At 39.0% G+C, this 26028-nt stretch overlaps 1 protein-coding gene across 5 annotated transcripts in view; it reads left to right on the forward strand.

Annotated features, from left to right (window-relative positions):
- Positions 1-25177, forward strand: part of sdt (stardust) — a 179842-nt gene extending 154665 nt beyond the window's left edge. For all 5 annotated transcript variants that reach the window (XM_034976661.2, XM_069503983.1, XM_034976663.2 and 2 more), the window contains 12 exons: positions 8500-8686; positions 10525-10748; positions 11878-12048; positions 13087-13195; positions 13599-13696; positions 14351-14555; positions 14935-15067; positions 15604-15767; positions 16521-16685; positions 18420-18551; positions 19322-19503; positions 20368-25177. In XM_034976661.2, coding sequence (XP_034832552.1) covers positions 8500-8686; positions 10525-10748; positions 11878-12048; positions 13087-13195; positions 13599-13696; positions 14351-14555; positions 14935-15067; positions 15604-15767; positions 16521-16685; positions 18420-18551; positions 19322-19503; positions 20368-20550 — 1953 coding nt within the window. In that variant the 3' untranslated portion in view covers positions 20551-25177. The remainder of the gene's footprint in view (positions 1-8499; positions 8687-10524; positions 10749-11877; positions 12049-13086; positions 13196-13598; positions 13697-14350; positions 14556-14934; positions 15068-15603; positions 15768-16520; positions 16686-18419; positions 18552-19321; positions 19504-20367) is intronic.
- Positions 25178-26028: the final 851 nt, after the last annotated feature.

Genomic DNA, 26028 nt, shown 5'->3' on the forward strand with positions numbered 1-26028 from the left:
AATTACTTAAAAACTCTGAAAAGTTAGAGGTGCGTGCCCGTTTATTTATCTTACCTATTTTATTGGGTAAGATTTTTAAATGATGGGTGAATTCATAAAGTTTTTACCCTACTTTCAGAGTGTAAAAAATAAGTACCGAACCATTCATATTCGAAAAAATAGATCACTAAAAATTTCTAGTGCAATGATAGTGTGTCAATATCAAAATGGTGTTGTGTGAAAGAGTTGAACGTGAGTCGTGAGTGATCTATAGATCGTGATCCATAGATCATGGTATCGTCCTCGCCGCGCGCGCAGACGCGGTCGCCACACGACGTTGACCCAGAAAGGATAAAGGCTTATTCGGTAAGTTGTAAACAAGTTTTGCTTTGATGTCGCCACGCCTTATAAGATGAGGCCTGGTTTCTTAACTGATTGCAGAAAAAAGTATTCTATCTTATGCCCGCGACTTCATTCGTGATCTAGGATTTTAACCCTAAATCTGATTTTTCGGAAAAAAAAGCGTAACACACGTACCGTCTGCAGGATGCAAGCTACAACTTTTAAAATTTTGCCAAAATAACAGACAGGCACACTTTCACATTTATCTTGGCCACAGAGAATTCAACCTCAAAAGTGCGCATATACAAGGTTTCGCATGAAAACAAAAAAATCGTAAAATGTTGGCGGGGGACAGGGGACAATGCTTTGTTGTGATTGGTGAACTCAAAAGTCACGTAATCAAGACAATGTGCGAAATGAGGGTACCGAACCGTGGGCCGACTTTTACGCTAAGCAACTGCCTAAGCTTGGCGATCGGGGCTGTCCGGCTATTAGGCGTCTATAGGTGGTGGTCTGTGATCTTAGCTGTTCGGGCTCGGCTTCGCTGGAGTGGAATTTTTGAAGATTGGTATCCGCTAAGAAAGGATTTTTGAAAATTCAACCCCTAAGGTTAAATAGGGGTATGAAATTTGTATAGTCCACGCGGACGAAGTCGCGAGCATAAGCTAGTTTAGATATCCATACTAATATTATAAATGCGAAAGTGTGTCTGTCTGTCTGTCTACTAGCTTTTTACGGCCCAACCATTTAACCGATTTTTATGAAGTTTGGTATAGAGTTATCGTACAGCCCGGGGAAGGACATAGGCTACTTTTTATCCCGGAAAATTAAAGAGTACCCACAGGATTAAAAAAAACCTAAATCCACGCGGAAGAAGTCGCGGGCATCATCGAGTATACTGTATAGAATAGAATATTATGTATCTTAAATCTTTAGACTGCTTCTACATTTCGTAATCAACTAGACACTCAATTCACGGTACCTACCTAAATATAAAATTCATACTAACCCGTATATGAATACGTTACGTGGAGGCGTGGTTATATCACATTATTTAATAACACTTGAGTAATGCGCCGCTATTGTTCTCTTCCTTATATTTTTCAAGTCAGTTCGTGTGAAATCTTTTATGCGATTGACTGTAAGTGAGTACATTTCCCTCTCGCCTAGTTTGTTAATAGACTGGAATATTATGTACTAGATGATGCCCGCGACTTCGTCCGCGTGGATTTAGGTTTTTTTTAAAATCCCGTTGGAACTCTTTAATTTTCCGGGATAGAAAGTAGCCTTTGTCCTTTCCCGGGATGTAAGCTAACTCTGTACCAAATTCCTTTAAAATCAGTTGAACTGTTGGGCCGTGAAAAGCTAGCAGACAGATAGACAGACACAGTTTTGCATTGGTAATATTAGTATGGATTGATATGTTTTATCAAAAATGAGCCATAGCTATAAGGTATTATAATATTATTCTCATATTGTTCTCACGGGATTTTTAAAAACCTAAATCCACGCGGAGGAAGTCGCGGGCATCATCTAGTTATTTTTATGCAGTTAAAGTCAGATTTTGTATTTTAAAAAAATCGTTTAAGATTTCATAATTGGAGCGACTACGGAACCCTATTAACTCGTGACCCGCGCCGCACTTGACCGGTTTTCGTTTTGCGTCATCGCTTGAGTAGAGGCGTGCAAATGAGTAAAAATGTCATTACAGCCGAGCAATTAAACTTAATGTTGTTAAATTGTCTGCAAAGTGGAATAAAGTATACCGTTAGAGTTCTTTGTTTTACGCACAATATTTATACCTATCATCATCATCAGCTTGTGAACGTAGGTCTACTGTGGGACATAGGCCATCCCTAAAGAGCGCCACCACACCCGGTCCTCAGCCTTCCTCATCCAGCCACTTCCCGCCAGCTTCTTTATATCGTCGGTCCATCGTGCTGGAGGGCGTCCCACACTACGCTTGCTTGTGTAGGTACTCGGTCTCCTCTCATGGAATTTCCGGTTCCAACGGCCATCGCCTCTACGACTGGCATGGCCGGCCCACTGCCACTTCAGCTTGCTAATGTTAGGCCTTGGTTATCCTGTGGATCTCCACATTTTGATTCTTATCCCTCAGGGAAACTACTAACATAGCCCTCTCCATAGCTATAGCTAATGAGAGGGCTATGTTATAGCTGCTATAGCTGAACGACTTTGAATTTGTGGAGTGTAAGCCCTTTTTATTCTGAGAGGAAACCCGTTCTCGGCCTACTGCTGATAGATTGATCATAATAAGTACCGAAGTCCGAACATTAGAGCTTGGAATTTTCAGTGAAAATGTACCTAACGCTAAAAAACCGGCCAAGTGCGAGTCAGGCTCACGCAATGAGGGTTCCGTACTACAGTCGGATTTTTCGACATTTAGCACGATAATTCAAAAACTATGACGCATAAAAATAAATAAAAAATCTGTTTTAGAATGTACAGGTGAAGACCTTTCATATGATACCCCACTTGATATAGTCATTCACTTCGAAAGTTGAAAATACTAATTATTAGTTCATGACCACAATTTAATTTTTTTTGTGTGATCTAAACCTAAATTCACGGTTTTCAGATTTTTCCACAAATGTCAGCTATAAGATCTACCTACCTGCCAAATTTCATGATTCTAGGTCAACGGGAAGTACCCTGTAGGTTTCTTGACAGACAGACAGACAACAAAGTGATCCTATGAGGGTTCCGTTTTTCCTTTTGAGGTACGGAACCCTAAAAATGTATGTAACTTGAGCGCGGTGGGATGAGAGTGACTCATGAAAAGAGACCGTTTTGCCGCGTTTGAACAACTCTGATAGAGCTCGACTGCAGCCGGTTCGCTAATTAACGGCTTACCAACTACCCACGACTAAAGAGAGGTTTTTTTGATGACAAGTTAGCTCTTGACTGCGATCTCAGCTAGTATTGATGAGGTCAACATGGAAGTGGGCTAACTTGGTAGATATTTTCATTTTCAAATAATCTTTTGAATCACCAAGTGAATGTACTACTGGTTCAGTTCAAAATGCCCGTAATCGAAAGGTGATGAATCGATTTATACGCTGTAACGTACCGGAACGCTAAATCGCTTAGAAGCATGTCATTTAGGGTGCTGACTAGCCACGGACAAAAGCTTCCTACCAGATCAGAGACAATTCAGAAATAATTAAATTTCAAACTGCCCCTGCCCGAATTCGAACCTGACACCTCTGCGCCAGAGAGGTCGTCATCTAAGCTATAATCACAAGTTTAGTGTTGTGAGTACCTAGTTAATAAAATGAGTATCATATTGTCCGTATGCCAATTTAGTAAGCTAGTTGCATTTAACAATGCAACTACCTACGAAGTTGCATTTTAGCTAAAATGCAACTAACTAGTTGCGAAAGTTGAGCTTACGTGGCAAGCTACCTAATTACTTTGTTGTAGTTAGAGAGAGCCTCGCTTTTGTTAGGCAAATTTAATTTCGCGAACACGACTTGCTTGCAAAGAGCGAAAAAACTTGCGGTGAAAAAAAAACCGGGCAAGTGCGAGTCAGGCTCGCGCAACGAGGGTTCCGTACTACAGTCGTATTTTATCGACATTTTGCACGATAATTCAAAAACTATACTGCATATAAATAAAAAAAAATCTGTTTTAGAATGCACATCCAAGGCTCTTTCATATGATACCCCACTCGATAAGTTATCTTACTACGAAAATTCAAAATACTGATTATTAGTTCATGACCACAATTTTTTTTTTGTGTGATGTAACCACAAATTCACGGTTTTCAGATTTTTCCCCTTATGTCTGCTATAAGACCTACCTCCCTGCCAAATTTCATGATTCTAGATCAACGGGAAGTACCATGTAGGTTTCTTGACAGACCATCAGACAGACAGACAACAAAGTGATCCTATAAGCGTTCCGTTTTTCCTTTTGAGGAACGGAACCCTAAAAATGAGTAAGTAGTTTGTATAAAATAGACGCTATGAACCTGCGCTTTGTGAAAATTATGAGAAAGCATGAATATAAATTAAGGTAACTACTAAGAAAAGCCAGCAAAAGAAAAGTTTTATTTAGTTCTATGAAATTGTCTCTATGTCGCATTCCTCATTGTTGAAGGTCGTGACGCTTTCTTTATTTAAGTTATGGTAGTGTCTAGAGCCGTGATAGCCTAGTGGTTAAGACGTCCCCCTTCTATTGGCGTCGACCTTGAGATCGGGGGAAGCAATTAGATATCACTTGCTCGTTTATTTTTTTGTGGTCATTAAAAAGTAATGGTCTAGGCAGGGATATATTTACTTTAGGGGCAATAAGGGCCATGGCCCCGGAGCGGCAGGCTGCGAGGGGCGGTTCAAGCTGCCTTTCAAGTAAATCAACATCAAAACATCAATCAATCATAAAAAATCAACTAATTTTCAATAAAGGCCAATGATTGTTTTTTTTGTTCATTTATAGGACGCCTTAAATCTTAAAATACATCCCTGTAACATCTATGAAAAATATGGTGGTTTTTAAGTATTTGCCTATCCTATCTTCATTTTGAATAAATCAATAATTGGGAAAGTCTGACAGCGACAGCCGCCGGAAGTTCAAATCGCGAGGGAATATTAAAAAGCCGGAGAGAAATTCTCGGATATTACAAATCACGGATGGATGGTGCCTACTGAGTACTGACAGGTCCGGATAAGGTCATAGCTCATTAGAGCCACCCGGCACCCGACCTGCACCGCCTCGCCTCGTGCGGATAGTAGGTATTCTTTATATTGTGTACTTTGTCGGTCTCAACGACAGAGACAGTGCTCTACTAATCTGCTACCTCCTCGATATACATTACTTTCGGCCACGTACTGTACGTTTGAACCTTTGCTAGCAAATAACGTGGTATTTCCAAATCTCATACGTTTTTAAACTGTGGTTTTAAGCATACGTAATTATTTATTACCATACATCAATTAATCTGTCTAATTATTTTTATATACGACTTTTATTTTTGTTGAGAAAAACGCTTCATTTTCATACACTCTATTATTGTATCAGAGCTTCAGAGCTATTTGAATGTTTCATTTCCACGCCGCCTCTGCGCCTCTCAGCCCGAGGCCAGGTTCCATTACAGGCTCGTAACGAACGCTTTGTGCTACGGTTTCGTTACCGGGAACTACGGGGACAGGAATATGGACGTCGGTTCATCTAGAATCTAGATGTGAGTTACTTACGTTTTCGAACGGAAAACCTTACAAAATCTAACGTAGGTGCTGAAAAATGGTCAGTTAAAGTTCCGGAACGAAACTCCAGTGACGTTTTGAAGAAAAATCTGATATACTCTATTTCTTTTAATAAAAGTCGGCAACTCCAGTCAGAACTCAGAACACGCATAAGATAGGTTTTTGTATCGTAGTCATGTTAGTTGCTAGAAATCTGACAGTCATTATTTTTATAAATATTAGGTTTTCCCTTAAACTTAAACTGTTTATAAAACATACTTCAACAAGGTATTTCTACCCGTAAGCTACTCTTTACGTTTCATCTATAATCATAGTCATAGTCATAGTCATTTATTCATAAATACACATTATACGTCAATTACAATAATTTAAATTCTTTTTCTTAATATTTAATAACATATTCTTGTATCAAGAATAGATTTTTTAAAAATATAAAATAAAATAAATGTTTTAAACAATTTAGTCTTGGATCTTCCCAAGTAGAAATTCATTATAACTATAGAAAGACTCCTCGACAAGCCAGCTTTTCATTTTTCTTTTGAAAATCTTAATATTTTGCGCATTTTTTATGTCGTGGGGAATCCGATTCGGGACGGGATCTATAAACGTCACATTAGCTAGACCGTTTATCCTTAGTTATTAATAGATATTTAAAAGTTTATAGCTATACGATGTATCTCTGTCGATCGTAAACAACCTAGAAGTCGCTTTTTCTGGAAATCCTTCCACAATACCTATAGTATGCGACAGGTCGAGATGGCAATCAGGGAGGTAACGCCCGCACACTCACATAGCCCCCGCGCTAAACCGGTGCGGGCGATCGCGGGTGACGTGCGGATGTGCGGGACGTCCCCCCGCCTCATATCCTGATTGCCATCTCGACCTGTCGCAGACTTTATATACAACATGATATGACATCATAGTATGCCACTTTAGTTAGCAAGAAACTGCAAACAACGCAAGGTCGGGTGTTATTTTAATAGCGTGTTGCTAATCAGTTATTAAAATAAATTATTTATCAATACATAGACAGCAGAGTGGCGTGCAAGTCATAGAGGCATAAAAGCACTGTTTACCCTATAAGAAATACGAGAAGAACGATGCTCGTTGTTCACTATGGCTTGCCAGTATAATATAGGTTCCTAGTCGTACCTAATTTGATTTCAATTCAACTCCGAAAGTTCGCTGGTTCAAATCCCACCCGTTGCACTATTGTCGTACCTACTCCTAGCAAAAGCTCGCTTAGTTGGAGAGGAAAGGGGAATATGAGTCAACATGGCTTGGCTAATATTGTTTTTTAAAAAAAATATGGGACTCGTTACGCTGATGTTGAATCTAAGTAGGTAGGTATATTAAAACTAAAATAAGTCAAAAATCGGACTTACTTGCTATAATCATTGTAATACGATACGATAGGATTGTCATTTAGATACATATTGTAAAAATCCCGTAAAAATAAATAAAGATACCTGAAAGTAGTTTGTACAGAATCAGTAACAGAATCGATTGCAATCATTTTCCCAACGTTTGGGCACCTAGTTGAATGACCACATCATGCACAGCTGATTCGAACCGCGCAAGCGGCAGAGCGCACGATCGACGCTAGCCGTCTCGTTCCCTCACAGCCGCTCGCTTGGGGTGACCATGTTTTTGCGATGACAATGACTCAACACAACAAGCTTATACCTTCGTGAATTTTAAAGATGACTGACTGACTGATCTATCAACGCACAGCTCGAACTACTGGACGGCTCGGGCTAAATTTTGGCAAGCAGATAGCTATTATGATGTAAGCGTGCGCTAAGAAAGGATTTTTGAAAATTCAACCCCTAAGGGGGTGAAATAGGGGTTAGTAATTTGTGTAGTCCACGCGGACGAAGTCGCGGGAATTAGCTAGTGTAAAATTCGACACGTGTTCTGGTTTTTGCGTTAACTATAACTATAACTATATTTAAGGACCTTCTATTCGTTACAGCTAGTAACCGGGTACATACACAAAACAATTTATCCCTGGGGCGTTTCAAATTAAACGGCGACGTCAAAACGTCCAAGGCCCGCGCTCAATTTGCGAAACGCCTAGTTATCGAGAATTGATCGCCAGTATTTGTTACGAGCTGTGGCAACCCTATTTTGTAATATTGAGTGGCTCATTTTAAAACGGAGCTTAGCCCTGAGTGTAAGTTTTAACTTTTAGGTTATTGGCACAAAGGGACTAGGACCTATGTATAGTACGCGACATGTCGAAATGGCAATCGGTGTGGGGACGCCCCGCACAGCCCCCGCACTAACTAATAGTGCGGGTGCTGTGCGGGTGTCACACCTGACCAGGATTCCAGGATTTCCAGGATTTTTCCTCATTACGGAAGACTTGGTCTTATCCGATAATAGCCTCTTCATTAGAGACTACCTAGTGCCCGCCGACTTCGTTTGCGTGGATTTTGGTTTTTGAAAATACTGTGGGAAATCTTTGATTTTCCGGGATAAAAAGTAGCCTATGTCACTCTCCAGGTCTTTAACTGTATTCATGCAAAAAATCACGTCAATTGGTTGCTCCGTTGTGGTGTGATTGAAGGACAAACTAACAAACCAATAAACCAACAAACAAACGCACTTTCGCATTTATAATAAGGGTACTGATTAGCTGATGCTCGGGTGTTCGTTCGCGTGGATTAAAAATTTAGATTAAGTTTTATTTAGTTTTATTTAGATTAGATTAAGTTTTAAAAATCTTTGATTTTCCGGGATGAAAAGTAGCCCATGTCACTCTACAGGCCTTAAAGTATACCCATGCAAAAAATCACGATCCGTTGCTCTGTTGCGACGTGATTGACGGACAAACCAACAAACCAACGAACCAACAAACCAATAAACCAACAATTCAACAAACAAACACACTTTCACAACTTGGGTAGTGAAATATGGGTAGTGATATATTTTTTCTCTTCTTTCCCAGGAGCAACTCCGTCAGCGAAAAGAAGCAGAGGAACGCATCGCGGCTCAGAATGAGTTCCTCAGGAATTCTCTCCGCAACTCCTCCAAGCTGCAAGTGCTAGCCAACGAGCCATCCAGCACCGCCTTCGTCAATGACGCTTATGAAGAAGATGCCAGCGATGAGGCTTCACAACTGTATGCGCTTGTTGGTGAGTACTTTATTTAACCACTACGCACTAGCGTGTAGCGACCCTCCCCAGCTTCGCACGGGTAGCTTATAAGTTTCGTAGGGATCTCTAATTTTTTGAAAATAAAATATAGGCTATGCCAATGTATCCTTCTATTTGTGAAAGAATTTTCAAAATCGGTTCAGCAGTTCCATAGATATTTTTTGTGACATAATCACAAATTCACGGTTTTCGGATTTATTCCTTTAAGTGCTATAAGACCTACCTATCTACCAAATTTCATGATTCTAGGTCAACGGGAAGTACCCTATAGGTTTTCTTGACAGACACGACGGACAGACAGACATCAAAGTGTTCCTATAAGGGTTCCTTTTTTCCTTTTGAGGTAGAGAGCCCTAAAAATGCAAAGTTTATGAGCAGGATTAGTTTGATTTTGTAGCTGTCATATAATTATACATCACAAATTTCAGCTTAATGTAAAAAATAAACTGGTGTTTCTACATTCTACGGAGTTTTACATAACACAATTATTAACAAGTGTCAAGTCCACCCCTGGGGCAGGCGGTGCAAGTTAGTTCCGCTCCACTGAGCAATATTCCATCGACTAATATTAGCTCTGACTCGTACCATATCACAGATATGCAGTGTGCACGAAGTTCAACTGAAGGCTAATTGATTGAACAATTTGAACACCCAGTGAACGAGAAAATTGAATTTTGTTGATCTTCTGTTTTGACCGGAAAAGCCTTCACTTTGCCAAAAGTCTGGCATTCGCAATCTACGATATTTGAGTTTATGAAAGAAGTTTTTTTTTAATTGATGTTGACTGCGATTTCACCTAGCGGTAAAGAATGATGAGGATTGATACACGTCAACAACCGACCTTAAATTTGAAGTCTAAGGCTGAGATCTATAGAGTGCACTTTGACTTTGCTCAGACTTAAGATTGAGTTAAAACGAGACAGATTTATTTAAGAGATATATATAGCTCTGTCTCGTTTGAACTCTGTCTTAAGTCTAAGCAAAGTCAGAGTTCGCTCTATAGATCTCACCCTAAGATGGAAGGAAGCTAAATTGGTAGTAGTGGTAGATCCACTTGACGATTCAAAAGCACGTAAAAGTCTATTTGAATAGAAAATCTTTCTATTTCTATTTATTGGAAGAGACGTACCGGAACGCTAAGTGGCTTGGCGGCACATTTTTGCCAGTAGCGGTAGGTATATAAAAAGAAAAGCTGACTGACTGACTCACGGATCTATCAAATAGCTCAAACTACTGGGCATCAGTACCCTTATTATAAATGCGAAAGTGTGTTTGTTTGTTGGTTTATTGGTTTGTTGGTTTGTCCTTCAATCCCGACGCAACGATGCAACGGATTGACGTGATTTTTGCATGGGTATAGATAAAGACCTGGAGAGTGACATAGGCTACTTTTTATCCCGGAAAATTAAAGAGTTCCCACGGGATTTTTGAAAAACCTAATTCTACGCGGACGAAGTCGCGGGCATCAGCTAGTACTCGAATAAAAATTATCTTCTTTTTAAATAATTTTAAATACATATCAAAAATTGCGTAACCGCTTCACTCAGTACTGAAGCAACTGCAAAGTGTCGCTACTAGATGGCATTAAACTGTCGCTTCAGTACTGACTACTGAGTGAACATACGTATCGCAAAGTTCGTTACTGGCAGTAAGCGAATCCGCGGCCGAGTGGTCAAGGCATCGGGCGCGAACCCAGAAGATGCAGGTCGATTCCTGCCGGTTACGCAATTTTTGATATGTATTTAAAATTCAAGTAATTTCCTTGAAGTGTAGGTAAAACGCTCATAAAAATTATCTTCTTTTTCTTTCTATTCCAGACTACCAAGAAGTATGTGCAGCGTTATCAAGGATACAGAAAGCGCTTGCGTCGAGCGGCGAGAGCGCTTTAGCAGCCAGGGTCGGGGGTACAGCCAGCGTGCTGCTGTGTCCCGCGCTACGGACAGCCTTGGCCACCAGGTCTGCTGTGCTCACGGCCACCACGCACAAGCGACCAGGGCTGTCTCCACCACAGACGCATCGGGCTACTGATCGATTAAAAGATGTAAGTACAGAATAGACTCTTAATTTTTTTTAAAGAATATTAGCCATGTTAAATGACTAATATTCCCCTTTCCTCTCCAACTAAGCGTCAGGCTTGTGCTAGGAGTAGGTACGACAATAGTGCAACGGGCGGGGCCGTCGCGCGTCGACCTTTCGGTCTTCAGTACCCGTAGTACAAGATTTTACGTCTCACCAAACCAAACCAAATTCGAGAGTCGAAATACTTCCGCGTTACAGTAAAATGGACCTAAACAGCCTTGAATTGAAGTCAAATATTCAATGCCACTGATTTTAATTTCGCAATGTTTCCACTCGGAGCGCTGGCTGTAGAAGTGTAGACAAACTTGAGCTTTAAAACAAGGCACTTAAGATCCAGTTTACTGTAACGCGGAAGTATTTCGACTCTCGAATTTGGTTTGGTTTGGTGAGACGTAAAATCTTGTACTACGGGTACGGTCCACTCCTTTACCGGTTGAGCTATTGAGGCGAATTTATTAAAGAATACCTGTTTGTTGTACCTGAGTTTGTTGTGGGCTTCTTCTCAGAACAGGGCGCGTTTGGAACAGTACGTACATACTATACTGTACGTACAACAGTACGTGCTGTCATCAATGAACACCATGTAGTAAGCTCAATACAGGATTCGACCTTTAAAATATAATCTACAATATAGGATTACAAAAAACTTGAACAAAATATGGCGGCCTCAAAACAACTGTTGCCTTTGGCGGCTATATTGACCACATACTAGCGGAAAGTGTCAAGCCAAGCCTGTAAGCCTTTCAATAGTAGCCTATTACCGGTATTATTTTAGTGCCGCACTTGTGCGATAATAAAATATTACGGCATGGATTCTGTAGGCGGCCACTTGTTCGGTAATATTTTTATCGTTGGTACATGTGCGGTAATAGTCTACAGTATTTAAAGCATTGAAAATTGTATTTTCAAAAGCGGTTGTTTCAAAATCTTAACTGTAGATATTTCGTCCACATTATTCTCAGTAGATTAAAATTGGTTCTGTGGTGGTAGAATCAGACATTTCAAAGTGCCTATAAATTCTGAAATAAACGTGGTTTTGTAGTTTGTAATAAAAAAGTGGTCTTCAAAATGTTTATTTTTATTGATTCCAGTGCATAGATGTACTAGGATCGCATACGGCGTCGGGAGGTGAAACGTCGGCGCTAGCGGCGGAACTGCTCTCCATACTGGGCGGGCTGGAGCTGGAGAGCTTGATACAGGCGCACGACCAAGCGGCCGCCCTGCTCGACCCCACCTGCTTTACGAGAGGGAAGAGAAATAAGGTGCCTTCATAATAATTTACCTTACCTTTATTTTTATTTTTAGAGTGCTGATAGCCTAGTGGTTAAGACGTCAGCCAGCCTCTTATTCGGGGGGTTGGGGGTTCGATCCCGGGCACGCTCCTCTAACCTTTCGGAGTTATGTGCGAAGCAATGAAATATCACTTGCTTTAACGGTGAAGAAAAACACCGTGAGGAAACCTGCATGCCTAAGAGTTCTCAATAATGTTCTCAAAAGTGTGTGAAGTCTGCTAATCCACACTTGGCCAGCGTGGTAGACTATAGCCAAATCGTTCTCATTCTGAGATGAGACCTGTGCTCAATAATGAGCCGATGCGGCACGGCGATGGTTTCGTGATGATGATGATGTAGGATTTGTGGTGACCATTTTTGCATGGCATAAAAATAGTCTACGTAAGTCACAGATAAGTGTTACTTACGTGCGGGCTTAGTCACAGTTCACACAGTGCTATAAAAGTAATATTCAATAATTTTATTGGTATCACCGTTTAATTACTTTTAATTAATAAAACATTTAACACAATTAATTTTGTGTCATTGTCAATTAATGGGCTAAATATGTTTTGGAGTCGGTAATTTTATGGTTATAATTTTATTAGATGATTTTAAACGACTTGCTCAAAAAAGTAGTACCTATAATATTTTTAGGGATCATGTATGTACTCGTATGTATGTGAGCTTCTTTATTCTAATATAGCTTCTTAATGCCCCAATAGATTTAGATGTGTGATATATGGGCCGAAACGCGGGAGAGCACTTGTTCGGTAGGTACGTGCTCTTTGGCGTGTTCCCAGGGCGCCTTCTTGGCTCTCTACAAATTCTTTTCTATCTACTTCCTTGTCCCTATATGTCTTTTTCCTTTCTGGGGCAGACGTCACAGTTACAATATTCCTGTCACCGATCGTGGTGTCTCATGTTACCCACTTCCGCTCTCCTCCTCCGCGCTCCGCACGTCCTCTTCCTCCTCACTTACTTGGCAACGCAGTTGCATTTTTTTAATCAACACTTTTTCTATTCTAGACTGGCTTCAACAATTACAAGGGCGACGAGAAGTATCCAACGCACTCGCCGGACGACCCGAGCGAAAATATCAAAATTATTAAAATAGAAAAAACTAATGAACCACTTGGTAAGTTCAAATCTCCACATTTAGATGACACAGTTGTCGTCAATCGATAGACGTCCACAACTACATTGGCCTTTTGTCGGGGATTCCACACACTGTGGTTTTGTGCCGCTGCGACTTGTTTGATATCGTCTGGCTCTGTACACCTTACGTTGACGTTGACCTTCAGTCAGCCAACGCTGCGCTTTTGGTGCGAAGTCTCCATTCCAGCACTTTATGGCCTAACAACATCTGTCGGTTCTTTGAACTGTGTCAAAGGGCAATGTATGTCGAGTGGCAAAGGACTAGGCACATGCTCCGCCCTTTGCCACTTCAGCGTCGCAACCCGGTGAACGATATAATTCCGACCAAAGCATGTCTCAATGGGGATAAATACTTAAATAATAAACAGAATGAATTGTCACAGGTGCTACAGTAAGAAATGAAGGCGAAGCAGTAATCATCGGTAGGATAGTCAGAGGAGGGGCGGCGGAGAAGTCAGGGCTACTGCACGAAGGTGATGAGGTAAGAACTGCTTTTTAAATACATTTGCTCTTCTGTCAAAACTGTAAAGCAGACTTACCACACTTGGGTGACCAAAATATTACCGCGCAATTATTATTAGCTAACAAAGTTGTGCGATAATATTCATTATCACACTAGTGCAGTAATAATTAAAATGGCCACCAAATGATGACTCCATCTCATATCGAGGTGCTTTAATGTAGCAAGTAGATAAATTAAAATCCATTTCTTAATAACCACATACCATAATCCATTTTCTAGAAAGGAATTCCGCTCGCATATTTTTTCATTTGTTAGTTATTCTAAATAGAAAATACCAACGTCATCTGATGATGAATAGACCGAAGCTAGCTCATTTTTTTTAAAGTCACGTATAATATTCCTATTTCTCTCTCGGCTCTACTACTCGCTATTAGCGGTACATATAAGTCCCGCAAATTGCTAATGCGCGTGACCGCCATTTTAGTGACGTCAGCACTAGACTGAAGTTTTGAGCTGATGGTGTATTTTATTTCGGCTGACGTCAAAATGCCGTCATTTGGATGTTAATGAGACATGGTTCCAGCGCAATAGCAATTTGCGGGACTGATACCTATTTAAGTGCGGGTTTAGGATATGCTTTACTCTAAAGAGTATTTATTTGTTTCTTTAAAGCTATTGGAAGTGAACGGTGTAAGCATGCGCGGCAAATCAGTGCACGAAGTATGCCAGGTACTGGGCGGGCTGGCGGGCACGCTCAGCGTGGTGCTGGCGCCGCGCGGCCGGCCTCGCGCGCCGCCCGCACACCGTGTCCTGCACGTCCGAGCGCACTTCGACTACGATCCTGAAGACGACGTGTACATACCGTGCCGGGAGCTTGGTGAGTCATCATCATCATTAGCCCATCGCCAGCTCGCTATACATATATACGCTGAGCTCAGGTCTCCTCTCAGAACGAGAAGGGTTTGGCCATAGTCCACTACGCTGACCAAGTGTGGATTAGCAGATTTCCTGAGAAATGTCAGTTACACTTTTTAACAACAAGATGTCGGCTTAGTGCTTTTTGCATTTACAGTAAATAGAAAAAGAGAGTAAAAGTGGACAGGGAAGCACTTATCTCTATGAGAGATCTCTACCAGTGACCCTTGGCAGTGCGAGAGGTTGTAACTTGTAAAGTAGAATAGGCACAAAAAAAAGATATAAATACCAATATTCCTAAATGTTGACACCATTAAATTGTATCATTCTGTTAATTCCAGGTATCAGCTTTCAAAAAGGTGATGTGCTACACGTGATAAGTCGTGAGGACCCTAACTGGTGGCAAGCCTTCCGAGAGGGAGAGGAGGACCAGACCCTCGCGGGACTAATACCAAGCCAGGCCTTCCAGCATCAGTGAGTGAAATAGATCACTTTAGATTTTATATCGTGTTCTCTAATAAAAATTGAAGTCATAATAGCTTTTTATGCAGCAAGTGCGCAAAGTAGGAAATTATAATCGAGGCGTAAAATTTAATAATGTGTGTAATTATTGTTGTTATTTGTACATTTGTACCCGTGATTAATGACTTAAATAATCTAGATATTACACTGTGCTGAAAGTTTACTATTTAAGACACAAATAAGCGTTGCTTAAGTGCAAGCTTAGGTCATGCAGTGCTATAATAAAATAAGTTTTATTGTTTTTGATAGGTGTTATATGTAATTACTAGATAATGCCCGCGTGGGTTTTCAAAAATCCCGTGGGAACTCTTTGATATTCCAGGATAAAAAGTAGCCTACGTCACTCTCCAGGTCTTTAACTATACTCATGCAAAAATCACGTCAATCGGTTGCTCCGTTGCGACGTGATTGAAGGACAAACCAATTAACCAACAAACAAACACGCTTTCGCATTTATAATATGGGTACTGATGAGTGTTTCGTTATAGGCGTGAATCGATGAAGCTATCGCTAGCGGGGGAAGCGGGGGAGGGCGAGCGGCGCGCGCGTAAAGGTGCGACGTTGCTGTGCGCAGGACGCGTGCGGCGCCGCAAGCCGCGCAAACCTACCAGCGAAGCGGGCTACCCACTGTATGCTGCAACCGCACCTGATGGTAAACATTTTTTATTTATTTTTAGGGTTCCGTACCTCAAAAGGAAAAACGGAACCCTTATAGGATCACTTTGTTGTTTGTCTGTCTGTCAAGAAACCTACAAGGTACTTCCCGTTGACCTAGAATCATGAAATTTGGCAAGTAGGTAGGTCTTATAGCTGGCTTTAGGGGAAAAATCTGAAAACCGTGAATTTAGGGTTAAATCACACAAAAAAAATAAAATTGTGGTCATGAACTAATAATTAGTATTTTAAATATTCGAAGTAAGATAACTGTACAAAGGGATTGCAATTACTTTTTATATAAGTAGGTATGGCATCATATTGTAGGTATATCAAATCTTTGAAAGAGCAACCGCCGAGTTTCTTCCTGGTTCTTCTCGGTAGGAAAGGCATTCCGAACCAGTGGTAGATGCATTCGACGATTCAAAGGCGTAATAGAAAAAAAAGTAAAAGTTTAATAGAAAAAAAATATTTTTATTTATTTATTTTCAGACTAGCTTATGCCCGCGACTTCGTCCGCGTGGACTACAAAAATTTCGAACCCCTATTTTACCCCCTTAGGGGTTACATTTTCAAAAATCCTTTCTTAGCGGATGCCTACGTCATAATAGCTATCTGCATGCCAAATTTCAGCTCGATCCGTCCAGTAGTTTGAGCTGTGCGTTGATAGATCAGTCAGTCAGTCGTCACCTTTTCGTTTTATATATTTAGATTAAAAATATTTTTATTTTATTTATTTATTTGTTTTTAGATTACGAGCAAGACGAAATTCTCACATACGAAGAGGTAGCGCTGTACTACCCGCGTGCTTCCAACAAGCGGCCGATCGTGCTCATCGGGCCCCCCAACATCGGCCGGCACGAGCTCCGCCAGAGGCTGATGGAGGATAGCTCCAGGTTCGCCGCGGCTGTGCCTCGTGAGTGGATTTTCAGTGTTCTAAAAAGTTGTAACGAACGAGGAGAGGGAGAGTGAGTGAGCGAATGAGTAGAGGCGACGCGAGGAGAGGAGAGGGGAGGACTGATGGCGACGCATAAAAGCGGTTGTCGGGCCGCGTGCGCGCCCCCCGATAAAAGACGCCCTAAGCACGTCCTTAACGACCCCGACGATCAAATCATGACCGACAATGCACCCTATCTCGTAGGGCTACACAATCCAACCTTATCACAGCGTCTTCGCCGGCGAAGACGAGGTCCCCGATTTCTAACGTCACCCGGACGTGGACTCACGCCACGGCCTCGGGGGCGTACGGACTAACCAGTAGTCCAACAACTCTACCCATCCCAACGTTATCCTAAGCCGTGGTCCGAGCCTCACAGGAGGCGCCCTTAGGAGGACGTTGCCCCCCGACCTCTCGAATTATTTCTTCGAGCCCTAGGGCTCACCCCCAGGCGGAGCTTCGCGCTCGCCAACCCCCCCGGTGACGCTGTAGCGGCCAGTAGGGCCTACGCAGCATAGTCAATCTGAAACAACACAAAAAACGCGTGCGCGCATTATTACGTGTATTTTTGAGTGATTTACTTGTTTTATTATAATCATTTGAATATGGAAATTAAATTCCTGTTGATTTATACAAGTTAACTTCTCTTATATCTGAGTGTTGTAAAAAAGTATCAGGGACGTGTGGCCTAAATGTGACAACGCATATTTTTGGTTGCGATTATTAAGCAACGTTAACACAAGTCGGTTACTGGATGGGTGACCCATTTAGGAGGGACAAATTTGCCCTTTTCGTTTCCTCCGTGTCCTATTACTAAGGCTGTATCTCATGTACCGTGATAGTTAGACAGTTGAAATTTTCACAGATGATGTAGTTTTGTTGCTAAAAAACAAAATAAAATAAATATTTAAGGGGGTTCCGATACAACAACCGTGATTTTTTTGCTCGTTTTCATAGATAATGGTACGGAACCCTTCACGCGCGAGTCCGATCGCACTTGGCCGGTTTTTAATTGAATCATGAATAAAGTTTTAAAGATTAAGATCCTGTATTGTGTTTTTTCAATGTTTACTTTGTGTTATGTGCAATAAAGTGTAAATAAAAATAAAATAAAAATAAAAGTTATACAGGTTTCAACTTCAAAAGAATAAAACAACAATCATACGAAAGTGTTTTCAATTTTCTAAAAGTATTATGAAAAGGAGCATTTAGAATGCAGCAAGTGGTAATTTAGTCCATCCCACTTCTGATGTTCCAATCCAATCCAATCCAATCCAATCCATCAGCCTGTTTGCGTCCACCGCTGGACATAGGCCTTTCCAAGAGCGCACCACCAAACACGGTCCTCCGCCTTCCTCATCCATCCGCTCCCCAACACCTTCTCGTCGTCCCACACTGCGCTTACCGGTACGCGGTCTCCACTCCAGAACTCTTTTTTTTTCATTTTTTTTATTCAGATACAAGTTAGCCCTTGACTGCAACCTCACCTGATGGTAAGTGATGATGCAGTCTAAGATGATAGCGGGCTAACCTGGAAGGGGTATGGCAGTTTGTATTAAACCCATACCCCTTTGGTTTCTACACGGCTTCGTACCGGAACGCTAAATCGCTTGGCGGCACGGCTTTGCCGGTAGGGTGTAACTAGCCACGGCCGAAGCCTCCCACCAGACCAAAAACTCCTGATGATAATGATGATGAATGTTCAATTACCAGATACGTCTCGAGCCCGCAAAGACCACGAGGCTGCGGGGCAGGACTACCACTTTATATCGCGCGCGCAGTTCGAAGCTGATATCCTCAATAGGAAGTTCGTGGAGCACGGGGAGTACGAGAAGGCTTACTATGGTATGATCTAATACTTTTTCTTTTATTTTTCTTGTAGCCTTGGGTCCTTAATCCCGCTTTTAAGATTTGTGCGTGATCTCTGGACAGTGGACATCTTATCCGAGAATCCAAATACTACTACTGCTACTAGTAGTATAGTATTTTTAATAATAACTTGAACACATTTAAAAAACATCTTCTCCACTTTTTAAGTATATTTTTCATAGTTATTTTTTTGTTGTATGCTAGTTAACTTATATACTCATTTGTCTACCGTTCAAATATTTATAACTGTTTACCTCAACCACTTTATATATTTTATAAAAATTGTCGATTTCTTTATTCTGTATTTTACAAATATGTACGCTATTTGACAACTGGTCAAATCAGTAACTTTTTATCAAACGTCAAAACGCTCGCTTAGTATGCGAGATTCTATGAAATACAGGAATGTGACGTCACATCATAATGACGTACTTTTTTAGTTTAATCGATAGTTTAAAATGGTTATTACACTTAAAACTAACAAAGGACGTGGTTTTTACGTATTTTGAAAGACGATCTATTTAATAATCACTGAGAAATAATTTATTTTTGATGTAGTCAATTAATAGCTATGTTACCTTGTTTTTCGTGCATACATTTATTTAAGTATTGTTGCGTACACATGTTAAGAGTTGTCGCTTAGATCTCAACCAATTGTTTTTGTATTTGGACCATTTATAGTTGCAACCTGTTCTGTGTAGCTTTTAAAATAAAACAAATAAAATGAATACGATTCCTTACTCCAGGTACTTCTTTGGAAGCGATACGAGAAGTAGTGAACTCGGGCAAGATCTGCGTCCTCAACCTGCACCCGCAGTCGCTGAAGATCCTTCGCACCTCCGACCTCAAGCCTTACACTGTGTTCGTGGCACCCCCCAGCTTGGAGAAGCTGAGGCAGAAGAAAATAAGAAACGGGGAGGCTTTTAAGGTAAAATGTTTTTTTTAGTTCAGTATCACACAGTATAATTATTATGTAGCAAGTGCGAAACACATAATCTAAATATATAAAAGGAAAAGGGGACTGACTGACTGATCTATCAACGCACAGCTGAAACTACTGGACGGATTGGGCTGAAAATTGACACGCAGATAGCTATTATGACGTAGACATCCGCTCAAAAAGGATTTTTGAAAATACATCTGCTATTAACCTACAGTTCAAAACGTTTGTGTCTAAAAGCCCTACAGCGTAGGTACACTGTAGGGCTCTACAGTCAAGATATTTGCAAAAAAAAAGAAGTAATATTATTATTATTTAGAAATTATTCTAGAGAGAAGGTGTGGCGGGTCAGTACCCGTAGTACAAGATTTTACGTCTCACCAAACGAAACCAAATTCGAGAGTCGAAATACTTTCGCGTTACAGTAAAATGGACCTAAACTGCCTTGAATTGAAGTCAAATATTCAATGCCACTGATTTTAATTTCGCAATGTTTCCGCTTGGAGCGCTGGCTGTAGAAGTGTAGACAAACTTGAGCTTTAAAACAAGGCATTTAAGATCCAGTTTACTGTAACGCGGAAGTATTTCGACTCTCGAATTTGGTTTGGTTTGGTGAGACGTAAAATCTTGTACTACGGGTACTGTTAGCTTAATAACTCTTTTTCAATATCAACTAACTATGGACTTGACTTGAAGTGCTAACATTTATTGCATTAATACGCTATAGGTGAGATTTCTTTAACTTTTAATATGGAAAATTAATTTAGTGTAAATTAAAATAGCCCACTCACCAGATAGGCAATAGGCACCAAGTTCAAAGAAGTACTTTAACCAATTCATTATAATCAACAGGAAGAAGAGCTGAAGGAGATCATAGCGACTGCGAGGGACATGGAACTCCGCTGGGGCCATTTATTCGACATGATCATCATTAACAACGATACACAACGCGCTTACCACCAACTATTGAACGAAATCAACAGTTTAGAGCGAGAACCACAGTGGGTCCCCGCGCACTGGCTCAAACAGACCTAGCGGGAACCCCCCACGGCTGCATACATCGCAGCTCAAAGACTGAACCGAGTCCAAACTCACCAACAAAACCCTCAATGTAACGTGATAAAAATTAAAGTCGGACGTGATGTGCATAATACAAGTTACTCGTTTAACACGAAGGAACCGCTCGCGAAACTGATGTTTCTCTTCGAAATGTTTACGCAAATGGTTTTACATTTGCTGTTTTACTTTATAAACGCTTGCAATGTTGAGAGGGACCTTAGTTTCAATGGGTTATTACGGATTTTTAAAGAGAGAAAACGTAGGGACAGTGTTAATGATCGTAATTGTGGAGCCGTAGAGAAAAATATAGAATTTAGTGATGTGTTCTCAAATTTAAATGGTGATTATTACGAGGCCGGTTGTAAACGTACTTTTGTTGCATGATATTTACTTTTAAAGTTGAAATACTTGTTTCTATGGGGAAAATTATTTGAATCTTCAATCACAGAGGGCGCTATTTGTTTGTTTCCTGGCAAGACTTGATTATGAATGTGTTCTTACAACAATACTGCACCTACCATATTTTTAAAAGCTACCAATCTTTATGAAATACAAAGTTTATTTTTACGCAAGTACGAATAGGAAGTACTTACGTAGGTATAGGAATTAGCAAATCTTCTAGGATAACTACTTACTAGGTATAGGTATATCTTCTGTTTTTGAGAACAAATATTTACCGCCCTTTAGGTAACTAATATAACAGTAGTTTTCCCCATAGATAACGTTAATCACTTGAACAATATCAAAAAACACTTCCAATAAGTGCTAATAAGTAGTTATATTTCAATAAACTATAACTTTATGTTTCAAACTGTTTGCAATATTTTTTGATTGGATGTGCATATTACTATAAAAATAGTTAGCAAATTTATTTTTTGTATTTAATGAAATTTATTGTGTTTATCTAATTCGGTAGTTGATGGTAGTCGGAAAAGATAGGATGTCTTGTTACAAAAAAATATGTTGGAGTGATTTTAGTAACATAACTACACCAAACATGTCTATTGATTAGGTAATTCTATCACGACATTATGAGTAAAAATAAATACTATTTTTTCATTTATTTCTATAGAATGACTGTAACATTTTGGTATTAAAATTATGGTTTTCCAAATATTTTAACGAAAAACTACCGAATTCGAAATCCTGGTGATTGTTTAAAATAGACGGTTAATGTAATCACAGTTAAATAAACGCAATATACTCATGTACTTAACTTTTCAAAAATAATTGAATATATAAGAATTTTTATCAAAATATTCAAATAATTAACTTAAATAATCTTATACAAATTATTAATTATGATATTTTTTTATATTATGTACTCTTTTATTATTTTAAAAGTAAAAAATACAATATTATAATCAAAAATTAAAGTTGAATAAGTTCAATAAACAGTTATTTTTATATTGTTTCAAATTATAAAAATTATATAATTACATGCCAGTTATGAATATATACCTTGTAGATTTATTTTACTTATTGAAATGAAATCGCATTCAATTAATTTTAATCTATAATTTTTTTTGAAATATTCCTTCTTTTTGAATAAGGCCGTAGCTAGAAACATAGTATTATAAACTTAACACATTTAAGTATTAAAATAAGAAAAATGCTGTGAATATAAGACTACCTATTGTTTTATTAAAAATATATTGAAATAAGTAAAACACCTATTTAGGTTACATCAGGTTAAAATAGATCAAGATTTCCTCAACAGGTTTTTAACTCCCCCCCCCCCCCCGTACATTAATTTCTGACTACGGCCCTGTTTTTGTTTATAAGCCTAATTTTATCGATATTTTATTCTTTTTCATTTATACCTACATCACTAAATTAACAATAAATTGAATGGAATTTATAATTTACGATTTTATTATAATAAGTACCTACTTAAGAGAACTATTAAATAATAACTACGAAAGAATAAACAACAATACAATATTCTATAAATGCCAAAACTTTTTACAGTAGGTAGTTAGTTATAAAAATAGGTATTTTTCAAAAATTTCACCGTTAGCTAGCATTGTCGTGGGTTTAAATAAGAAAAATTTGGTCCAAGAGCTGGTAGGAAGTTTTATGAAGGAACTTGATAAAAACTAAACCCAAACCTAACATAATTCTATTAACCAACCGGTGCGCAGTTTATAGTTTCTTCAATAAAGTTAAAGATTGTCATATCTAGGGTTGCAAAAGCCGGAAAATTTGTTCTTGTACCTACATAGTATTTTTTTCAATAGCCAAACATGCTTTTTCAAGCGAGACATACGTTTTTAAAGTTGGACATTAAAAAAAACTTTGTTGCATAGTCTAATTATTTATTCAATACTACAAGCACATGTTAGTTACAGAATTGACCAGTTATTACTAATGAAAAACAATAATTTAGTCCTATCATCATTAACTAGATATTTTACTCCGTGCGATACGTTAAACTGAAAAAAACCTAACAAAAACCACATAGGTACCCTAGATATGTAAATATTTGGCCGGACTCTATCGTAAAAAGCCACACATTGTTCGGCTTAAACTAGATGCCTGGCAACCCTAGACAGGTATAGATTTCTGCACTTAGGCAAGGTAAAGCAATTTATTGAAAGTGTTTATAAAGTGCCTCTTTTAAACCCACCAGATCTTCGGCTAAATCGGCGGTAGGAGTTCTAATTGATATAAAAAGAAAATAACCTAAAAAAAGCTGTTACTAGTGAGTAGACGAAGCAATATTTTAAACCAGTATAAATACGGACGCCGTAAATAAAATAATATGACATATCTAATTTTTATAATATTCCTATTTAAAAGCAAACATTTTTGCCAAATTAAATCTCCTTTTTGTCAAATTTACCATTTTTAATATCTACATTTAGACCAATAGAATCTTTAACGTTTACCGCTTTTAACGAAGAAACCTAATTTAACAAAACTAAAACGGTCTTTTTTAACTTGGCAACACCAGCAGTTTATAGACATAAATCCGGCTTTACACTCACGCCGAGAGAATCTCAGAATTCTCGCTTACTACTCGCGATACTTTTCGACGTGAGTTTGGAGAGCATTCTAGTTCTCATTTCTCGACCACGATCCTTTCTATCGATCTAGGTCCTAGGACATAAAGACCACCTTCCAAATACGATACACACTCGTGTTTTTGTCTATGTTCGGATGTTTCTCGACGTGAGTCTAGAATCAGCTTAAAATTACCGACTGAACAAAACGTAGGTAATAGTAATTTGGTGGAAGTATAATCTAAAATTAGAAACTGTTAACTACTCGCACATGAAATGTTTTTCAAACTTTCATAAAGAATTTGGAAAACATAACGGCAAAAAATGACCTTAGCGTCCTTTTTAGGGTTCCGTACCTCAAAAGGAAAAACGGAACCCTTATAGGATCACTTTGTTGTCTGTCTGTCTGTCTGTCAAGAAACCTACAAGTCAAGGTACTTCCCGTTGACCTAGAATCATGAAGTTTGGCAGGAAGGTGGGTGTTATAGCTGGCATTAGGGGAAAAATCTGAAAACCGTGAATTTGTGGTTACATCACACAAAAAAATAATTGTGGTCATAAACTAATAATTAGTATTTTCAATTTTCGAAGTAAGATAACTATATCAAGTGGGGTATCATATGAAATGGCTTCACCTGTGCATTCTAAAATAGATTTTTTTAAATAGATTTCTTTTTATGCATCAAAGTTTTTGAATTATCGTGTAAAAGGTCGAAAAAATACGACTGTAGTACGGAACCTTCGTTGCGCGAGCCAGACTCGCACTTGGCCAGTTTTTCATATTTTGAACTTATTTAATAACATAGTTTTTTACTGTCTTAGCAATTATTAATTTTGTTACAAAAATGTTGCCAGGTTATAACGATAAGACAAGATAGTAAACTGAGATATAAATAATTGAACCAACACAAATTTAAAATGGACTTTTAAAGTAGCATCCAAGCGTGCATTTAAACGTAGACTCTTTTTACATTTATCTTGTATGTAAGTAGATAGAATTGTGCATTCCAAATGATTTAGTGCCAAATAAAATGAAATTACCACACGAATAAACCGTGGTATCTCGATATTCATTTTTAATAATCACAATTTTTAAATAAAATAAACTAATATTTTATATGTACTTTATAAACCTATGTTAAATTTCTTATATCGTGTGCTGATTTTGAGGTATCGTGTTGTAAACGTTTTTTAAATATTGATCGAGGATAAATATTTGTATTGTGTATGTAAGTTGTTTGAGTATACTTATAATTATGTAGCCTGTGGAGGTGCTAAAATGTGTACATTAGTTTTGTTCTTCATTTTATGTATTTGAGTTCAAAATGCGAGCGAAGAGGTACTTGAATTTTGCATTAGGTATAGGTATATTTGCTGTATTCAGGCAATGAACAATCCTCAAGTATTATCTTCGTCAGCTTTAATTTTAATGTGGAATTTGTTGAAACTTCGCAGTATTGATATTATTATATAATTTATACATAGTCTTGTACATAAAATATATTGACAACTGAATGATAAAATATAAATACCATGTTAATAGTGAACAATTTAATGTAAATAATAGAGTACCTATTAAATTTAATATCAGATACAAAGTTTGTTTTATTGTTATTGTTTCTAAAATAATAATATTATCAACTCGTCCCAAAAATATTTTTGACCTGAGACTCAATAGGGGTGGCTCCTTAGTCTATATGGGGGGCTCGGAGTTCCGACATCAGTAGACTGTGGAGTCAACGAAAAACCAACCTATGGACAGCCGAAAAATTGGATAAAGATATGTAATAGGAACCTATGACAGCCAACAGGCTTATCGACCCGACAGGATGAAATGTAGTAAAAGTCATTTATTTTGTCGAAAATGAGTTTTCGCCTCTATGTTACCCGTTAGGTTTAATTGGACTAGGTTTTGTGAACCCCATTCTGATACTTAGGCAGGTTTCTATGTTAAACAGAAGTTTGGCTCTACACTGCTCCAGTACTGCGCGAGAAAACTGTCCTTTGTAGAGGTCGTCACCCGTACTGTCTTCATCCAAGTGTCAAACGCATAGCAATGGATGTTGTTGTTATGCAACATGTCATTGATATGCAGGATGTACAGTGTGGGTGATAACACTGAGCCCTGGCCCCTGTGGGACGCCAGCATTGATGGGCTTGATTTCCAAGCAAAAACCGTCGACAGCGACTTTGATGCTGCGACCATCGAGGAAGCATCGAGAAAGCCAATTACACAATATATTGCTCCATGGCTTTGGATAGAAGGGAGGTAATCGCGATAGATTTGTAATTTGAGAGAATGATTGCCTTTCTTCGGAACAGGATGAACTAGGGCTGTCTTCCACGAAGATGAAACCGTGCCGGAGGAGTAAAACTGACGGAATGGACGCGTCAGGACCGGTGTCAACTCAGGAGCACAACCGTAGGAATACCGTCCGGCACACTCATG

This window comes from Maniola hyperantus, chromosome 16 (genome assembly GCF_902806685.2).
Source record: "Maniola hyperantus chromosome 16, iAphHyp1.2, whole genome shotgun sequence".
Taxonomy (NCBI): Eukaryota; Metazoa; Arthropoda; class Insecta; order Lepidoptera; family Nymphalidae; genus Maniola; species Maniola hyperantus.